Source organism: Phocoena phocoena, chromosome 18 (assembly GCF_963924675.1).
Source record: "Phocoena phocoena chromosome 18, mPhoPho1.1, whole genome shotgun sequence".
NCBI lineage: Eukaryota > Metazoa > Chordata > Mammalia > Artiodactyla > Phocoenidae > Phocoena > Phocoena phocoena.
This window is the reverse complement of record NC_089236.1, coordinates 15,660,224-15,679,516: the sequence shown is the minus strand read 5'-3', so window position 1 is coordinate 15,679,516 and position 19,293 is coordinate 15,660,224. Positions and strand designations below refer to the sequence as shown.

Below are 19,293 nucleotides of genomic sequence, written 5' to 3'. Positions count from 1 at the left end.
CTGTAAAGAAGTAACACATTACATTCTTTGTTCTTTTTAATGCTATATGGCTCATATATATATACATATGAACCATATGGAATTGTAGATATTTAACCATCTTTAACTTACAAAAATGACACATTTATATAGTTCTATTCAAATATTAAAGTAAATATATATAATTTTCCTTATCAGTCTAAACATGGATTGTATATTTATTTTAAAAATCTTTAAAGTGTGAAGTCGTTTTCTTAGTTTTACAATGTTTTTACAAAGAAGTTACTACTAATTACTTGAAAAATGGCTAGAAATAGAGAAAAGTATTAGAAGGAAAAAACAGCTTCTTTAGGATTTTCTCTGAAGTCCCAAATGGTAATGAGAACATCAGAGATGGCTCCTGTGCAGACCCATTCATTTCACTGCATTAGGAGAAACTTTCAAAGGATTAAGAAAATGTCAATGGGTTCGCCTAACTCCATCCATCCATGAGTCTTTTAGACGTTTGTTTTTGTTTTTTTTTGTCTCCTACAGGGCTTGCTACCGAGTATTCTAAATCACAACATACTTTATACCATGAGCCTTCTTCTTTTTTTTTTTTTTTTACCATAAGCCTTCTTTTAAAATACAATTTTTCAATTAAAATACCATAGCCATTTTTATGTACCAGAAGCATTTCACTAGCATAAACTAAAAGATTCAACATTCTGCTGAAGTGGATTCAAATAACTGGCATGAAGAAACTCTGGGGGAAAAAAATCAATGATTATATAATAAAAATTTCTCAATTATATATAACATCAGAATTAAGAGTATGAAATGCATGTTTTCCACCACTATGCTACTCACTTGTCCTATATAGAAAAACCTTATTTACTTAAAGGAATTAAAAGAATTTAATTATAAAAAGAAAACCAAAACTAATGTATAGAATACTTATAAGGAAATACAGCATTGTTAAAAATAACAACTTGAAGCTGTCCCATGAAGTACCACTTTAATGTTCATTACAGAATCTTATTACAAGCACAAAACTAGTGAACCCCAAAGTAATGACCTTGTACCTCATGAACATGTGCAAGTAGTTCTGTAGAATATGCCATCCACTAAAAAAAACAGAGTAAGGGTTTAGCATGACTTACAGATATGGGCTTCTGGGCTCCAGCTGGTGGTCTCCATTCATTTCTATATATCTCCTTCCTCCTTGATCTTGGCAGGCACTTTCCCTGGAATCTCACTTTCTGCATTTTAAAATCTTATTTAACCAAAATAAAACAACTTAATTAAAAAAAAATTTCCACATTATTAATACTATGCTTGTGAGAGTATAAGGGGCATTTCATAACACAGTAAGCTCTCTTTAACCAGAGACATTTATACCCATGGAGAGAAGTGCTGATGGAAAATTACTATACATTTTCTTTGAATGGAGGAAACCATTTTTTCCAGTGTTCCTTTACATATTTCCAGTAATATATAACACTACTTTTTAAAAATTGGGGAATTAACATTTATGGAAACAATATGCATAACATAATGGCATATTTAGTAATTAAGTTATTAACTAAATTAATTTAATTACAAGTAATTAAATGTAGTCATCAGGGCTTGGGTTATCAGGCCACAGCATTCATGTTGCATTGTTGTTTGAAATGGATGAGTAGGTCTTCGAATATATTTGTGTTTGTCACCTTCAAAATGTGTTCTTGGGACTTCCCTGGTGGCACAGTGGTTAAGAATCCGCCTGCCAGTGCAGGGGAAGCAGGTTTGATCCCTGGTCCGGGAAGATCCCACATTCCACGGAGCAACTAAGCCCATGTGCCACAACTACTGAGCCTCTGCTCTAGAGCCCACGAGCCACAACTACTGAAGCCCGCGTGCCTAGAGCCCGTGCTCCGCAACAAGAGAAGCCACTGCAGTTAGAAGCCCGTGCACCACAACGTGGAGTAGTCCCAGCTCGCCGCAACTAGAGAAAGCCTGCACGCGGCAACGAAGATCCAACGCAGCCAAAAATAAATAGAAAAAAAATGTGTTCTTGTTTTCCTATCTGTCCTATATTAGAAATGTAGACAATACACTTTCTCTCGTCCTCTACTTATCTACTTTCTAAACATGCTCAATCTAGACTAATATATAACGATGGCAAACGAAATTAAACATGGAAGAATCATTAATTCACTTTCCCTTTATAACTTTTCTCACTTTTAGTTTCTCCATCACAGTGGATAATATTCCCCTATCACTGTTCCTTGGAGAGCTTTTCTACTTCTCATCCTTAAAGTTGAGACATTTGGTTATGGCTAAAAATCCTGATGCTCTTATTTCACAATTATCAATTGAATTAGTAATTTTTCTCTTTAATGTCTGTCTGTCTCTCTTTCACACACACACACACACAGTACTTCATCAGCTGATTCCTAACTCCACCACTACAACTGCTTCTCCATTTATCATTACCATAAACTATCAGCCGCTTTCTTTGGGAGTCACATAATAACGTTCTCCCACTGTTACCAATTAGGTCCAAGATCCTAACTTCAGCTCCAACAGGCCTCTGCAGAAGAACTCTTAATCACCAGTCCATTCTATTTCAGAAAAATAAGCCTCATTTCATGATTCCATGTCTGTCTGTGAACCTTCTTTGACTCTCTATCCCTTCCCTACACAAAAGTTAAGTTTAGATTCTACCTCTTTGCGCATCTCTTTATCAGCAAATCCACTGCTTCATCAAGTTTTCCGGACTGATGAGAAGAGAGGAGATGAATCCTCCAGGTCATGCATAAACTAGATATACAGGCACACCCCCAGGTCACCACATGACAAGATAATTTTTCTTCTGCTTATACTGCCCATATTTTTAAAATGTCCATGTTCAACATATCTGGAGGAATTTCTCTGCTAAAGTTATCAGCCATATATTATAAATCATTGCGTGAGACACAATAAATGTTTTTTGATTGCACGGTTAAATCATTCTTACCTGGGACCACCTTCCCAGCAGGTCGAGAAGCAGACGATCTTGCGTTATGTCTGAGGGTGTGATTGAATTCTTCCTGAATGACCTAAAATCAAACAGTGTGTCAGGACCTGCTAGTAAAAAATTCTGTCAAAATCCAAACAGAATCACCTCAAAACTCACCTCGGGAGTCAAGTATTTGGCCATAAGATTCTCTAAAAAGGGCCTTTTCAAAATGGAACTAATGGATGGTCGAGCTCGGGGAGATACTTCAAAGAGCTGGGATATTAAGGACTGTAGGTCATGGGAAAACCTTGGAGATATTGGGGGAACACGAGCTTGACAAATCTTCAGAACCAGCTGGTGTAAGTTGTTACCCTCAAACTGAAAAGACAAGGAATGGTGATACTAAATCAGAGAAAAATTCAATGCTAGTATTTATAGTAATATCAAGAAACAAAACAATGTTAGATAGCTTTAATTAGAAGCACTATGGTCTACCCTGAACTGTTTCCATCAACTAATCTTTCATGAGTAGATACTGTAGGCGGTTATTCAATGAAATGTCGTCCTACTTAAAAAAGGGTTTTTTTATTTTTTTCTTATTATCAAAATATTTACTCATTCTAAAAAACTGGAAAGTATAGGAAATTATAAACAGGCAAAATACATACAATTTCACCACCCAGAGGTATATTTCCTTCTAGTCTTTTTAAAAATAATGTTTATTTTACAAAGTTGAGATCATAACAATATGAAATTTTATATCTTGCTTTTTAAATTAACATAACGTAAACCATTTCCTCAAAAATTCTTCATAAACCAGAAAACGTTCCATTGTATGAAATCATCATTATTTACACATAATGATAATGTTGGGCAGAATGGTGTGGCAGAAAAGATCAGGTTTGGCTTAGACACTTACTATCTGACACTTACTATTTGAAAATAATGATAATAACAATAACAACAAAACGACAGCTGTGTACAAAAGAGGTAACATAGATGGTCTAAGACTGCTATCCTTAGAAAGGCCTGCTTACATTGGCCCTTGGCTGGCATCTGGGAACTTGGATTTCAGGAGAGTTCTCACTATTCCCAAAATGTTCCAAGTGGCTCTCTTTTTCCCCACACTGTGCAAACAACATGGTTTATGCTGAATACCTGCTTTCTTCCTGGGAATCTAGAAGCCTGGCACTTGCTAGGCAGAGGTGCCTACATGACCAGTCCCAACAAAAACCCTGGACACGGGGTCTCGAATGAGCTTCCCTGGTAGATTACATTTCACATGTACTGTCACAACTTGTTGCTGGAGAAATCAGTGCCTCCTGTGTGACTCTACTGGGAAAGGCTCTTGGAAGCTTGTGCCTGGTTTCCGACAATCTTCGCCCCATGCACCTTTTCCCTTTGCTGATTATGTATTGATACGTTCACACACAATTTATTTGTATGGAAATATGCTACATGTACTATTCTCCAACTTGGATTTTGTACTTTATAATATGGCTTGGATATCTTTCCATGTTGGTATATATGGAGCTGTCATTCTTGTTAACAGCTTGTCCATATAATTTTTAACAATCTAATAAAACCAAACATTAACCTTTTCCTCTCAAGAGGTTAATTTCATTTACATAGTTTTCAATAGTTCAAGATTAATCTGATGATTAACATACTTACAGGATGTCTGAGTGTGCAGAGCTCATATAAGACGCAGCCAAGAGACCAAATATCCCTGGGTAAGATAAGAGTTGACATGCTAAGAAATATCAATAATTCTCAATGAAAACCTTTATCCTTACAGTGCATTATATGTGTGCATCTTTACAATTTTATATAGGTTGACAAGTTTTCACAAATGCTTTCAGTACATTATCAATTCTTAATGAGACTAGAGGGAAAATGTGTAGTTTGTCAGAATCCTAGCAAAGAAAAGGTATACAAGCCTTGCTAGAGTCTGATGGCTCAATATTCACTTCGTGTGATGAGCTCGAAGAAAAGGTGTACATGTGTGGAATTCTGAGCAACTTGGAGGAGGAAGGCAGAACTCAAACGTGGATTTGTTTGATTCAAAGGGTGACATCTGGTTGATTTAGAAAGGAATATTCTATTCAAGGCTATTGACAAAACCAAAGTTAGACTAAGTGACGACCAGAGTATCTGGTACTCAATGAACTTGAAGAAAATGTGCTAAAACTAGGCCTATGCAGGTGTCCAATGAATGACCTTTTGACCTCAGAGGGCCCAAAACACCTCCATCTTTGAACATGCATCCTATGAAGAAGGATGTAACTCAGATATGTCTATCCAGAACACCAGCTACCTCACCTCTTCCCTGCCTCCAATCCTCTTTCCCCACGCCGAAGACCACACATAAATATCTCAAGCCCCTCACCTTCAGGGAGGCAGATCTAAGACGTGTACTCCAGTCTCCTCATTTGGCTGCCTTGTGAATAAACCCTTTCTCTGCTGCAAACCTCGGTGCCTCAGCCTTTGGCTTGTCTGTTCATCAGGCAAATGAATCTGGTTTCATAACCATTACTGCTAGGATCTTCCAATGATCGAAATCATCAGACCAGCATATTTAAATGTTGACTCAAATCCTTAAAAAAGCAGTACAAGGAAACAAAGCAATGCCGCGGAGCTAGGGGGTCTCTCTTGGTAGCACTGTGCTCTGCTCTGGACAGCCTGCCCTTCTACCCCGGCTACACAAGCTGCATTCCTGCTCAGCTTGAGGCCACACCCCTTCTCTAAGTCAGAGGCTGTCTCCAAGAAATGCCTGCTCTTTCACTATGTGGAGAAATGTTTACCACTCTTTTTTAGGGCTTTGCCCTCTCTTTCAAAGTAAAACAGCCAAATATCCCTTGGGTATTTTCCTAAACAAACAGACAATTAACTCCACAAAGAAACGCAGTCTTCCTGCAAGGCCAACTGGTTCAACTGGCAGACAGCTTTCAAAAGTGAAAAATTTTCCTTCTCCTTCCATGGAAGTAAAAACTGCCTCATCTTCATCTTTTATCACTGTGTCTATTAATATTGTTATTCCTGACAGTACGCTCTGGTACCCCATACATAAAAGCCAGCTGAATTTTAAAGCTGGAAGATGCCTGAACAATTACCTGTCTACCTATGCCCTAACTATTACCAGCTCTCTTTGTTGCAGGTAGGGGAACTGAGGCCCACAGAGATGGACTGACTTGGTGCAGTTGCCGACTGAGTCAATATTAGGATTCCTGGCTGCTAAACCAGTACTCAGTCACCAGCCTCACCGTCTTCTGACCCATTTACAGCACGTTCCTGCAACAGGCTAAACAGGGCTTAGAAAGCATGAGAATCAAATACACAGATAGACATCACAGTGACTGCGATTTACAATGTTATTCTTTCTATCACTGGCACCTTCAAAAGAAATGTCTCTTCTAAATAAGTTCAAAACCTTCAGAGAAGGGCTTCCCTGGTGGCGCAGCGGTTGAGAGTCCGCCTGCCGATGCAGGGGACACGGGTTCGTGCCCCGGTCCGGGAAGATCCCACATGCCGCGGAGCGGCTGGGCCCGTGAGCCGTGGCCGCTGAGCCTGCGCGTCCGGAGCCTGTGCTCCGCGGCGGGAGAGGCCACAACAGTGAGAGGCCTGCGTACCGCAAAAATAAATAAATAAATAAAATAAAAAAGTAAAATCTTTAAAAAAAAAAAAAACCTTCAGAGAACACTGAAGTGGTCAGAGACAGTCACTGGGAGCCTCATTTCACAGGGGAAGAAAATGAAATCACAAAAGCACCATAAGAAAGAATGCATCAGATTTTACTGCGACTTTCGAACCAAAAGTCAGCAACTCACGTTTTATTGTTGTAGGGTTTATTCTGACAGATCTCTGGGGACAAGTAGTAAGGCGTTCCAACACAAGTTCTAGCAAGTTCCATGGTACTGGCAAAATTATATTAAATAAGAAAATAACACAGTGTATTACTGAAGAAAGGGCTTAAGACATATACATACATGCAAGAAAAAAGTATAAAAGTGGACACAAAATTTGATGTATTCACATACTAAAATAAAGCAAAACACTGTATATTAATAATATAGTAATAAAATTCGTTGATTTTTAAGCTTATAATTCACCTCCCCAAAATCTACACATTAGAAAAAATTTTATGGCTTAAAGATTGCACGAAGAGGTACCATTGTTACATTGCAAAACCCTCACATGTAAAACTTCCCTCTTTCCAGTGACTAAAGTAATGCGATCTCATGATTTAAAATTTGGAAAACATAAAAGTAAATAAAGAAGAAAAAATTTACTCAGAATCTTAAAACCCCCAAACAACTAGGTTAAAATTCTGACATATTTCCTTCTTGTCTTTTTTCCATGCATATTTTCCACATAGCTGTGATCACAGCATATTTAAAATTCAGAATTCCCTTTTTTTTTTTTTTACTTAATATAACAAAGTTTGTCCTCACGTTATCAAGAAGTCTTCCAAATCATAAATGTTAGTGGCTTTATAATATTCAGGTACATGCTGTGCTAAGTTTTATGAAATGTGGCCATTTCCCAATTATTAGGCATCTAAGTTATTCCAGATTTCAAATTATCCCCTTCGAATAAATTCTCAGAAATGGAACATTTAAAAATCTCTTGATATTTATTACCACCAAACTGTTTTCCAAAACAGCTGCATCAATACATTCCCCCCAGCACGTGTGAATTTGTCTGTTTCACGAAACGCTCACTAGCTTTATACGCATTTCAGTCACATCTCATGTGATCAGCTTATATCACACTATACATCGCCACCATCCTTCTCCTATCTACCTGCAAATTTTAATCTCAGACAAAGTAGCATCTGAATGATTTAATACACTTATATAAACAGTTATCAAAAATTATTGGGAAACCAAGCTCTTAATATCTTAATTCATGATAACTAAAAATACATATTTTGGCTGTTACGATCAGAAAGAAAGTGTTTTTAAAAAGTACTTACTTGTTCAGGACTCTTGCAATACCAAAGTCCCCAAGCTTTGCAACCATTCCATTCTTGCTAAGGAAAATGTTCTGTAAGTGGAGAAAATGCTATGTTGCTGGAGATATTTCAAGAAAACAAAAGATCTGTCTTGATTTTGTCTCTGAGCTGTTACCTGTGTTTTTATGTCCCTGTGTAAGATCTTCCTGTCATGAATATGTTTCAGTCCTAGAGAAATCTGTACAAACCAACTCAGAATCTGTAGAGGGAACATGAAACAAAACTGGTGAGGAGTCTGGCGATCACTGAAATGTCTTCATGATAACATACAAGAAGAGAGGAATAATATACTTGTGTGTGTGGTTATATGAATGAAGCTAATAGGTATACCATCTTATCGTACTATTTTCTTTTTACAGTTAGAAACATGGAGGTGTGAAAAGGCAATCCAAACGTGTTGGTATGAAAAGGAACACCGCACACAGAGAAAGATAAACAGAACCAAGAAAGAGAGGGAGGCAAGTCATGATCTTCTTTTTTCTTAACATTGGGTTGCTAACTGCATCAGGAGAGTAGACAAGCAGCTCTGTTTCCTGATAACCCTAGTGCCACTGCTTTTTCCTTTTCAGTGGAAGGAGGGTGTCAAGGGCAAAGAGAGAAAGAGGAAGAAGTAGAGAATCTGTGAGGTTATTAAAATTTTTAATGAAATATCAACATACAAGTATATAATATAAAGCTAAGAAATATTTTACTTTTAAACTTTTTAAAGTTTAATTTTATTTCTTAGATATGATTTTCTTAGCTGGCCATGAGCCTCTTTATTAAACTATGTCTACACCTACAGAGATTTATTTAAATGACTCTAAAATTTCAATGATTCTTTGTCCACCAAATTATACACAGAGAGGAAAACAACAGGAAAAAAGCTACATTCCAGATACTAAGATTCAGTTGTAATTTTAGTTCTTTCCCCCAAACGGGAAATGTAGTTCGAAATTGTGTAGAGAAAAGTATTTTTATTAAATGCGGCAAAAAAATACCTAGATAGGAAGAAAGGAGGGCTTCTGCAAATACAGAATTTAATATATAATGTAAATAAGCATAGGGAGAATGCTTGATTAAATTTACAGAGGTTAGAGATACTGATTCTTTAATCATTCATACATTCACAACATTCTTTTTTTTTTTTTTTTTTTGACTGCGTTGGGTCTTTGTTGCTGCACATGGGCTTTCTCTAGTTTTGGTGAGCAGGGGCTACTCTTCGTTGTGGTGCACAGGCTTCTCTTTCAGTGGCTTCTCTTGTTGTGGAGCATGGGCTCTAGGTGCACGGGTTTCAGTAGTTGTGGCATGCGGGCTCAGTAGTCGTGGCTCGCGAGGTCTAGAGCGCAGGCTCAGTAGTTGTGGCGCACGGGCTTAGTTGTTCCGTAGCATGTGGGATCTTCCCAGACCAGGGCTCAAACCCGTGTCCCCTGCACTGGCAGGTGGATTCTTAAGCACTGCGCCACCGGGGAAACCCACAACATTCAATTTAACTCTAGGAGGGAATTATTTGGGCCTGATGCTCTTAAATGCTAAAAGAGAACGAGGAAACAAATGCCCTAAAGAAAGATGGCAGGCCATTCCTGTGCCCTGCCTGAGGCCGTGGCCTTTCCCATCAATCACACAGGCCCTGAGTCCAATTCTTCAGTCCCAACCCCACACACCTGTCTCCTTCACGAGTACAAGTCCCGAGAGGGTATCAAAGGGAGCTCAGAGAATAGAAGAAAAATGTGTTTGTGCAAAGAGAAAATGAGACCTGAGGCCATTATTCTTCACCTTTTCTCTCCTCTTAATAGCGAATGAAGCCACACAGCCATTGCTAAGAAGAGCTTCTATCCTCCCTAGCAAAGAGGGATAGCTATTTTAAAACAGAGTACCCAACGATAAAAGGAAGAAAAGTGAAGCTATAAATACATCACATTTTAAATGGCTAAGGAACATCCACATTCACTTTTTTTTTCCGCCATGAAGATTCATCTCAGAGGCATCCTACATGAGATTGTCCAAAAATAAGACACGGTTCTTTCTGAAGCAAAGTTCACTCTCAAAAAGAGATTCAATTTAAGTTCAATTGCAAACATGTTCTAGGCTAGACCTATCAAGAATACTGATCCATTATTTTATAGTTTGTATTTCTCTTCCACAAAGCATGCTTCATATAACCAGTCTATTACTTACGACATTATCAATTTAATCCCCCAATATAAATTAAAAGGCAAATTAGAAGAGTTTTTACCTGATCTTCACTAAGTAACACTCCCCGTTGTTTTTTGATCCTTTTCATGAGATCCCCTCCATCACAGTACTCCATCACAATAAACAGCCTGTTGTTCTCTATAAGAAAAGGCATCATTCGGTGCTGGATGGGTTTCAAATATTTACTAATTATTTGCCTTTAAGTTCTAGAAGGTGGAGAAGGTAGCAGAAAAATGCAGTGCATAATAGTTTAAGACTCTGGCTGTAGAATCGAGATGGACTGGGCTCTAATCCCACTTCACCACTTAAATTTCTTAGCTCTGTGACTCTGGGCAAGTTATTTTAATTTCTCTGTGCCTCGTTATTTCATCTGTAAGATGGAGATAATAATATAGAAACTCCTCTTGGGATTGTTTTATCTTTCCTCATTTAATCCTTTCAATGGTTTTTAATCCATGTCACATACTTAGAACAATACCTGCACATAATGAGAGTTCAATAAATGAGAGCAATTATTTTTAATACATTCCTGCAGGAGATTGGAAATCTGCTATAAAAAAGCAGCTGTGAATCTTTTTCAACACCTCAGGAAGAATTAATACACCCTTGAATTTGGGCATAAACTTTTATTTATATGGGGCTTATTCAACCTTGTTGTTGAGTACAGTAGACACGCTTCTAACTGACCTCTGCCTGACCTACTCACTAGATTGAAGGGCACTCTTCATGACCGCTGCCCGCTCAAGGTTACCCTGGTGGCTTCTGGACTCATCTATGCCCAGGTACCTCTGCTCTCACTGATTCTTACCAAGATCATTGTGTTCATTCCCTAATTTGTTTATGCCAGTTATACTTGCTATTGTAATTATTACATCAACTGATGAATGGGAAAAGGAAGATGTGATTATTTCTACAAAAACTACATTGAATCCCGCGGAGGACTCAGTAAAAGTGAGTAGCTAAAAAAAAAAAAAAAAAAGTCACTGACCTAAATGTTGGGTGGAAGCAGTGGAAAATAATGGGGAAGCTTTCATAAGACTGGGCACAGAGAGTACCTGTAAATTCTTACTCCAGTCTAAAGAAAAGAAATTGGAAATTATAAATTGGGGGTGAGGGGAGCCCTATGTACGAAAGAAGATTCCGAACTCCAATCGGTGGACTCATAATCAAAGACAAGGCCTTGGTCTTACGTCAGAAGTTTGGCAAATGATTGTGTATTTATAGATTAAAATAAGTTTGTATGACTTCCTGCTCAATCAGCTTTTTTCTTTAACCAAACAACTACCAGATGGGCTCTTGTTAGAATAAGGGCTTCTACTAACTTGTTTGTTTCTCCCACTAGTCTGCGGGTTCCCTGAAGACAGACTCCATACTTAGTACTTTTGTATTCCCTGTACCTGGCACGTGGAAGGGGCTTAATAAAGGTTTGTGGAGTGGTTTCATAAAAATATCTAAGGAACACAAAATGATCGCACAAAAGCAGGCTTATCAGCAAGTGTTAATCTTTCTAGTATTTTGCCCTGTAATTATTAAGTATTCATTCAACATCAGAATCTCTTGCCAAATACCTATCATTTGCTACCTCTTTCTTCCAAGTAGCTTAAGCCAACTTTATTTTTTTTTTAACATCTTTATTGGAGTATAATTGCTTTACAATGGTGTTAGTTTCTGCTTTATAACAAAGTGAGTCAGTTATACATATACATACATCCCCATATCCCCTCCCTGTTGCATCTCCCTCCCACCCTCCCTATCCCACCCCTCTAGGTGGTCACAAAGCACCGAGCTGATCTCCCTGTGCTATGCAGCTGCTTCCCACTAGCTATCTATTTTACGTTTGGTAGTGTATATATGTCCATGCCGCTCTCTCACTTCGTCCCAGCTTACCCTTCCCCCTCCCCGTGTCCTCAAGTCCATTCTCTGTCTGCATCTTTATTCCTGTCCTGCCCCTAGGTTCATCAGAACCATTTTTTTTTTTTAGATTCTATATATATGTGTTAGCATACGGTATTTGTTTTTCTCTTTCTGACATCACTCTGTATGACAGACTCTAGATCCATCCACCTCACTACAAATAACTCAATTTCGTTTCTTTTTATGGCTGAGTAATATTCCATTGTATATATATGCTGCATCTTCTTTATCCATTCATCTGCTGATGGACACTTAGGTTGGCTTAAGCCAACTTTAAAGGCGCTATCGGTAACCTGACAGCATCTGCCCTTGGTTGCTTCTCATTCACAAACTGAGTGCTTCTTTCACAGAACACTTCCATTGGTCCACCTCTCCTCTTAAAGGGACAGATCCATTCACTCATCAACAAACTTTTATTGAAGACATGCTAAGGAACGCTGTGCTAGGAATAAAAAGCAAATAAGCTATCCTTCCTGAATAAGGAGGTGACAGTCTAGACGGGGCATCAGTCAATATACGTGAGAAGAGTTACAACAGAAGTCTGCACACACACAGGCAGAGAGAACAAGAGGCCATGAAGGAAAGACCAGAGAGTCCAAAAAGGGTTTTGTTTTTTTGTTTGTTTGTTTTGTTGGGTTTTTTAAAATTTTTTACTGGAGTATAGTTCATTTACAATGTTATGTTAAGTTTCAGGTGTACAGCAAAGTGAATCAGTTATACATATACATATATCCATTCTTTTTTACATTCTTTTCCTATATAGGCCATTACAGAGTACTGAGTAGAGTTCCCTGTGCTATACAGTAGGTCCTTATTGGTTATCTATTTTATATATAGTGTGTATATGTCAATCCCAATCTCCCAATGTGTCTCTCCCCCCTCTTTCCCTCTCGGTAACCACAAGTTTGTTTTCTACATCTGTGACTCTATTTCTGTTTTGTAAATAAGTTAATTTATACCATTATTTTAGATTCCACATATGAGAGATATCATGAGATATTTGTCTTTCTCTGTCTGACTTATTTCACTTAGTATGATAATCTCTAGGTCCATCCATGTTGCTGCAAATGGCATTATTTCATTCTTTTTTATGGCTGAGTAATATTCCATTGTATATATGTACCATATCTTCTTTAACCATTCCTTTGTCAATGGACATTTAGGTTGTTTCCATGTCCTGGCTATTGTAAACAGTGCTGCAATGAACATTGGGGTGCATGTATCTTTTCAAATTATGGTTTTCTCTGGATATATGCCCAGGAGTGGGATTGCTAGATCATATGGTAGCTGTACCAGTAAGGAACTTCCCATACTGTTCTCCACAGTGGCTGCACTGATTTACACATTCCCACCAACAGTGTAGGAGGGTTCCCTTTTCTCCACACCCTCTCCAGCATTTAGCTTGTACATTTTTTATGATGGCCATTCTGACTGGTGTGAGGTGATAACCTCATTGTAGTTTTGATTTGCATTTCTCTAATAATTAGTGATGTTGAGCATCTTTTCATGTGCTTTTTGGCCATTTGTATGTCTTCTTTGGAGGAATGTCTATTTAGATCTTCTGCCCATTTTTTGATTGGGTTGTTTTTTTGATATTGAGCTACATGAGCTGTTTGTATATTTTGGAGATTAATCCCTTGTCGGTCGCTTCGTTTGCAAATACTATCTCCCATTCTGAGGACTGTCTTTTCATTTTGTTTAGGGTTTCCTTTGCTGTGCAAAAGCTTTTATGTTTAATTAGGTCCCATTTGTTTATTTTTGTTTTTATTTTCATTACTCTAGGAAGTGGATCAAAAAAGATCTTGCTGCGATTTATGTCAGAGGGTGCTCTGCCTATGTTTTCCTCTACGAGTTTTATAGTGTCTGGCCTTACATTAGGTCTTTAATCCATCTTGAGTTTATTTTTGTGTATGGTGTTAGGGAGTGTTCTAATTTCATTCTTTTACACGTAGCTGTCCAGTTTTCCCAAGTACCACTTATTGAAGAGAGTGTCTTTTCTCCATTGTATATTATTGCAGGAAGGGTTTTGAGATGTTTCCTGACATACCCTGATTACCTAGAGATCAGTTACTTTCAGGAATGTATTACTTTTGGGAGAATTAATACTTGTCTTAGCTCAGTCATTGAAAGGGCTGCCACAGCAATGAAGGGATGGCAATTTCAAAACCATGGGGAAATCAAAGGAAGGAAACTAAGCGAAAAGGGCTCCATTTTACTTCCCTTCCACCAGCATCTAACTCACTCAGCCTTACACGGGCTTTCAGTGGAAGAAATTCACTGACTGATGTAGGATTAATCATGGCCGAACCATCCTGAAGGAACTATTCAGGTCCATGAGCATCATTTGGCTCTAAATATGCTTTTTTTCCCACTAGCCACTGTTAATTTCATATTTAATGGGGTTAGACCTGCCCGGAAAGGTCATTTGTGCTCTCAAATTTTCCACCTGTTTAAAAAAATTAAGCACTTTAGGAAGGGGAAAAGGCATAAGAAACAATCCTTGTTCTCACAGAACTTCCAATCTCACCAAGGGAAATAAAGAATATACACTAACGTTATAACACAGCTTATTACAAATGCCACACAAGTGAAACGGTCAGTAAGAGTTCGGAAGTGCTCAGAGCAGAGGTGAGAGAGATCACTTTATTTTTTTTATATTTAGTTTTAATTACATTTGTCAGGTTGGGGTGGCCACGCCACACGGCTTGCAGGATCTTAGTTCCCTGACCAGGGATCCAACCCTCGCCCCCTGCAATGTAGTGGAAGCACAGAGCCTTAACCACTGGACCCCCCGGGAAGTCCCAGAGAGAGATCACTTTAGGTTTGGGGGAGGGATTTGTGTTTAGTCTTAAGCATGTATAATATTTTAAAATGCAGAAAGGAGAAAAAAAGAATACTCCAAAAAGGAAGTGCATGGCACCCTCTAGGGCAGGAGTTTCTGGAACTATAAAGCTCATGGGTCACTGACCTTTCAAAACTATTAGAGGGCACTAACTTCAGGGTTGCAACCTTTGTCTTGCCAAATTCCAACATTTAAAGAACAATTATTATAATTAATTTATTCTAAAATGCCCTTTTAAAAAATCAGGATTATGTCTTACAGACATTGGCATCTTCCAATTGGTGACTGTGGGCCCAGCAGTCTTGATGTCGTCACGGTCTCATTAATTTTTGTTTTGTTTTGTTTTGTTTTTCGGGGGGGTGAAGTAGAAAAGAATAGCTTTATTGCTTTGCCAGGCAAAGGGAGACACACCAGGTTTCTGCCTCAGGCAACCATGCGTCCCCCAGCCTCATTAATTTTTAGACTATCTTAACCAATTTAATCTGCTCATGTTTCCCTTTTTATGAATGTACAAGAGTAATAGAAAGCAAAACTGTTTAAACAAGTCTAAAAGAGCTCTTTTAATACATATAAAATAAAAATTGTGATATGAAAGTATAGTGTCATAGTCTCATGGGCAGTATCTTTCCTTTTCATCAGCACATAATAATGTATCTTACAACCAATGGCCTCTAGATTTGATGGAACGAGGTATCATCCAGTATCACCATCATTCCACAAAAATAAAAGCCCTTTAGTGCTGAACCCAGGAGGAACACAGACTCAGCATAAAGAATAAAAATATCTTCTGCTATGCCCCCTTGCTCACTGCACAGCACCCACAGTGGCTTCTGCTACAGGTGTGAGATTCTGCCCTCACCCGCCTGTGACTATTGTCATGGATGCTGGCAGAAGACACGAGATTCCTGGGCCAGAGACAAAGGACTTTATTACTCTTGGCAAAAGCAGCTGTCAGAGCTTCATGTTAGTGCTCGTTCTACGGCTCCCAAATCCACAGAGCCTAGATGGACAACTGCACACGCAGTGGCTACATTACAGGAGAGGAACACTGCACTTGAGGAATCGACTGCTTTTACAGTGAGCAGTAAACAAGCCAGCTCTCGGTCAGGGCTTGGCATTCTTGGCATATCCAGCAAAAACATGCAGAGGTGCTCAGGGCCAATAGCAGAGGGCCTTTCCCCAAAGCCTCCTGGCTAGTCCTTTAACAGTCAGCCCTTTGCAGTGGCTTTTCTCCTTGCCTGGAAAGCTCTTCTCCAGATGTTAGCAGGACTCCTCAATCTGTGCTCAAATGTCACCTTCACAGCAAGGCCTGTCCTGACCGCCCTATTTACAATGCTTCCCTCCACTCCTGCCTCCCCCTATTCTATTATCCCACAGCACTTATCAACTTCTAACATGCATATACTGTACTTATTAATTATGTTTACATTTATTGTCTGTCTCTCCCCACATTTTACCCCTGGAATGTAAACTCCACAGTTGTAGAGCAGGCAGAATTCTCAGGTGGCCCTAATGCACACACCCTGTGAACTCTCTCCCCTTGAGCGAGAGTGTAACCTGTAAATATGGGATATCACTCCCATGATTATGTTACATAGCAAAGGGGATGTGCTGATATAATTAAAGTTACTAAACAGCTGACTCTGAGTTAATAGAAAGAGATTATACACCTAATCACAAGAGCCACTTAAATCTGTGTCTGGAAATCAGAAACAGAAGTGAGAGGTTCCAGCTGGAGAGGGCCTATTGAAGGGGCCACATGCCAGGGAAGGGAGGTTGGTCTCTAGAAACAGAGAATCACCCCCAGTTAACAGCCAGCAAGAAAGCAGACACCTCAGTCCTACAGTTGCAGTAAATGAAACCTGCCAACAACCGGAATAAGCCTGGAAGAGAACTCGGCCTCAGATGAGGTTGCAGACACAGCTGACATCTTGATTTCAACTATGTGAAACCCTGTGCAGAGAATCCACCTAAGCCCAGCCCGGGCTTCCGATCTAGAGGAATTGGGAGAGGATAAGTGGGTGCCTGTTTAAGCCATTAAATTCGTGTTCACTGGTTATACAGAAACAGAAAACAGCAGTGCAGGAATTTGGGCCTATTTTACCTAGACCATGCCTAGCAAATCATAGGTACTTGATAAAAATTTACTGAAGGAATTTAAGTGGAATTAATTTAGCCTTAGGAAATTCTTACTACATTCTCTTATTTTTCTCATGTTGCTTCAAACTTATGAAAACTTCTATTTTCTATAGACAAACAATTAATGAACGAGAGCCAGGGTTCTTCTGTTCTGAGGTGAGCTGTTTGAGGGTAAACGAAGGCTTTCCCCCAACTCTCTACAGTCAGGTGTTGCAAGGACCTCTGAGGCTTTCAGATAAGCTCAGTGTTTCAAGTCCCAACAAACTGCCAGGCAAACTCAAAGCCGTCACAACAGCTCCAGTTTTCCTAAACACAGACGTGCTCTACCACTCTCCTAAATGGCCCAGTCTAGGCACTCATTCAGCAAACGTGTATGAGCACCTACTATGTACCACATGCTGAGGAGCAAGTGGTGAGCAAAAGAATTTGTTATGTTTACTGTCTTAAAGGGAGACAAATATTAGACAGTTCCTAATGGCGTATAGGAACATACACACCAGCACAAAAGTGCTGGCGAGATCAGTACAGGGGGCTGTAACTTGAATTGGGATCTCAGAGAAGGCCTGACGATGAGCAGGACTTACGAGTCACAGGGAGTCACAATCATAACCCACAGAATGAGGAGAAGGAAGACTGTCTAATGGCGTCGCTGTTAGGAATCAACGAACAGGAATGCAAGGCACCTTAGTCAGCGGCTGCCCCTTAAAGGTTGCTCGGTACAACTCAATTCCCGGCTCACATGTACTCTCAGATCCCAGAAAGACCTTGGAGGTGTCCCAAGAACTCTTTTAAGGAATGTACCCAGTTTTAATTTGCGAGCTATTTTGAATGCAGTGGTTTTAATTTGCAAGAAACACAGTGCCCTGCACAGTGTAAAAGCTCAAAAAATAGCTTTTAAAATTTATTTACTGATTTTTACACCCCTGATGGTGCTTGAAGATATCTAGGCAACATTCCTGCTCCATGAACTAATTCTGACCTGTGAATTCAAGCACCCCCAGTGCTGGGTGCTGGGATGGGGATGCCCCATGGTGAACTGGGGACACAGACAGCCCTGTCACGGCCTTTTAAACACGTGACATGCTGTATATGTGTTTATTGTCTGTCTCTTCCCACTACAATGTAAGAGCCACGAGGACAGGAATTTGTGCCTGTTGTGTTTGTTCACTGCTGTATTCCTGGCGCCTAGAAGAATGCATCAGCGTAAGCACTCGATCAATATTTAACTGAATGAATGACCAACGCTCCTTCTATGGTGTTTTTAGTGGGGTTTTTTTTTTTTTAACCTTTGGAGTCAAGTGATAGAGGCAGAAGAAATGCTGTATGCAGGCGCACAGAGAAGGGAATTGAGGCCTTAAAGTTTTTCCCCTCTATTCTGGCCGTTTGCTTGGCTGCCTCTCTGTAGCAGAATTGTACAGCCCTCCCCGTTGCCCCGGGACATACAAGGACTCATAGAGGCAGAGTGTACCCTCCCCCACCATCATCCCGTTCCCGGGGTTGGTTGCGGCTGCTTTGCACCCAGAACGTGAGCACATAAGGAAAGTAAGAAACATGCCACATCCTAGCAGGGATCTGAGAGTGAGCGTGGGGTGGGCTCTGTGTCCTGCTCTTTCCTCTAGCTCAGGAAAACAGCTCCGTATGTGCGCTGCTCCTTCAGGCTGGACCCCAGACTTAAAGACTCCTCCTGGGTGTTCCCTGGCAGTGCAGTGGTTAGGACCCGGCACTTTCACTGCCGGGATCCCACAAGCCATGAGGCACGGCCAATAATAATAATAATAATAAATTTAAAAAGTAAAGACCCCGCCCAACCGTAGCCAACAAGTAATGTGAGTGAGACACAGATGGTATTCTTGTAGGTCACTGAAATTTCAGACTGCAGCAAAGCTAATACACCCATCGTTAACTATCTGAGGGAGTGAGAATTAAAGGCAGGTGGGCAAACTTGAGAAAATTTAGGAAAGCTGCCTACAAAAACTCACCAGAGAAGAAATAAAGATGATGCCTCAAATTATAACTTAAGTAAATGGGAAAATGAGTCCACTTACAAAAATTAATTTATACACACTTCTCAGGAACTACCTTATACAGAAGTCTACATGCCCACACTTCATTAAAATACTTTAAGAAAATGAGAAAGTCAAACCTTGAAATGAACTGAAGAAGGTTACAATGTTGGGATGTTTCATCTTCGCCAGAAGAATGACTTCTTTCTTTGAAGCTTCTTTTTCTTGGATGGGCATCTAAATTATATTAAGAGACAGAGTTGTC

The 19,293-nt window shown here is 39.5% G+C and overlaps 1 protein-coding gene across 1 annotated transcript in view; it reads right to left on the bottom strand.

Moving 5' to 3' along the window:
• The window catches only part of NEK5 (NIMA related kinase 5), a 60,908-nt gene that overhangs the window by 33,633 nt on the left and 7,982 nt on the right, over nucleotides 1-19,293 (bottom strand). Inside the window, exons 2-10 of the mRNA XM_065896208.1 lie at nucleotides 19,169-19,265; nucleotides 10,171-10,268; nucleotides 8,071-8,154; nucleotides 7,917-7,987; nucleotides 6,769-6,855; nucleotides 4,616-4,670; nucleotides 3,119-3,319; nucleotides 2,960-3,041; nucleotides 1,122-1,234 (exon numbers count right to left, since the gene is read on the bottom strand). Coding sequence (XP_065752280.1) covers nucleotides 1,122-1,234; nucleotides 2,960-3,041; nucleotides 3,119-3,319; nucleotides 4,616-4,670; nucleotides 6,769-6,855; nucleotides 7,917-7,987; nucleotides 8,071-8,154; nucleotides 10,171-10,268; nucleotides 19,169-19,265 — 888 coding nt within the window. The remainder of the gene's footprint in view (nucleotides 1-1,121; nucleotides 1,235-2,959; nucleotides 3,042-3,118; nucleotides 3,320-4,615; nucleotides 4,671-6,768; nucleotides 6,856-7,916; nucleotides 7,988-8,070; nucleotides 8,155-10,170; nucleotides 10,269-19,168; nucleotides 19,266-19,293) is intronic.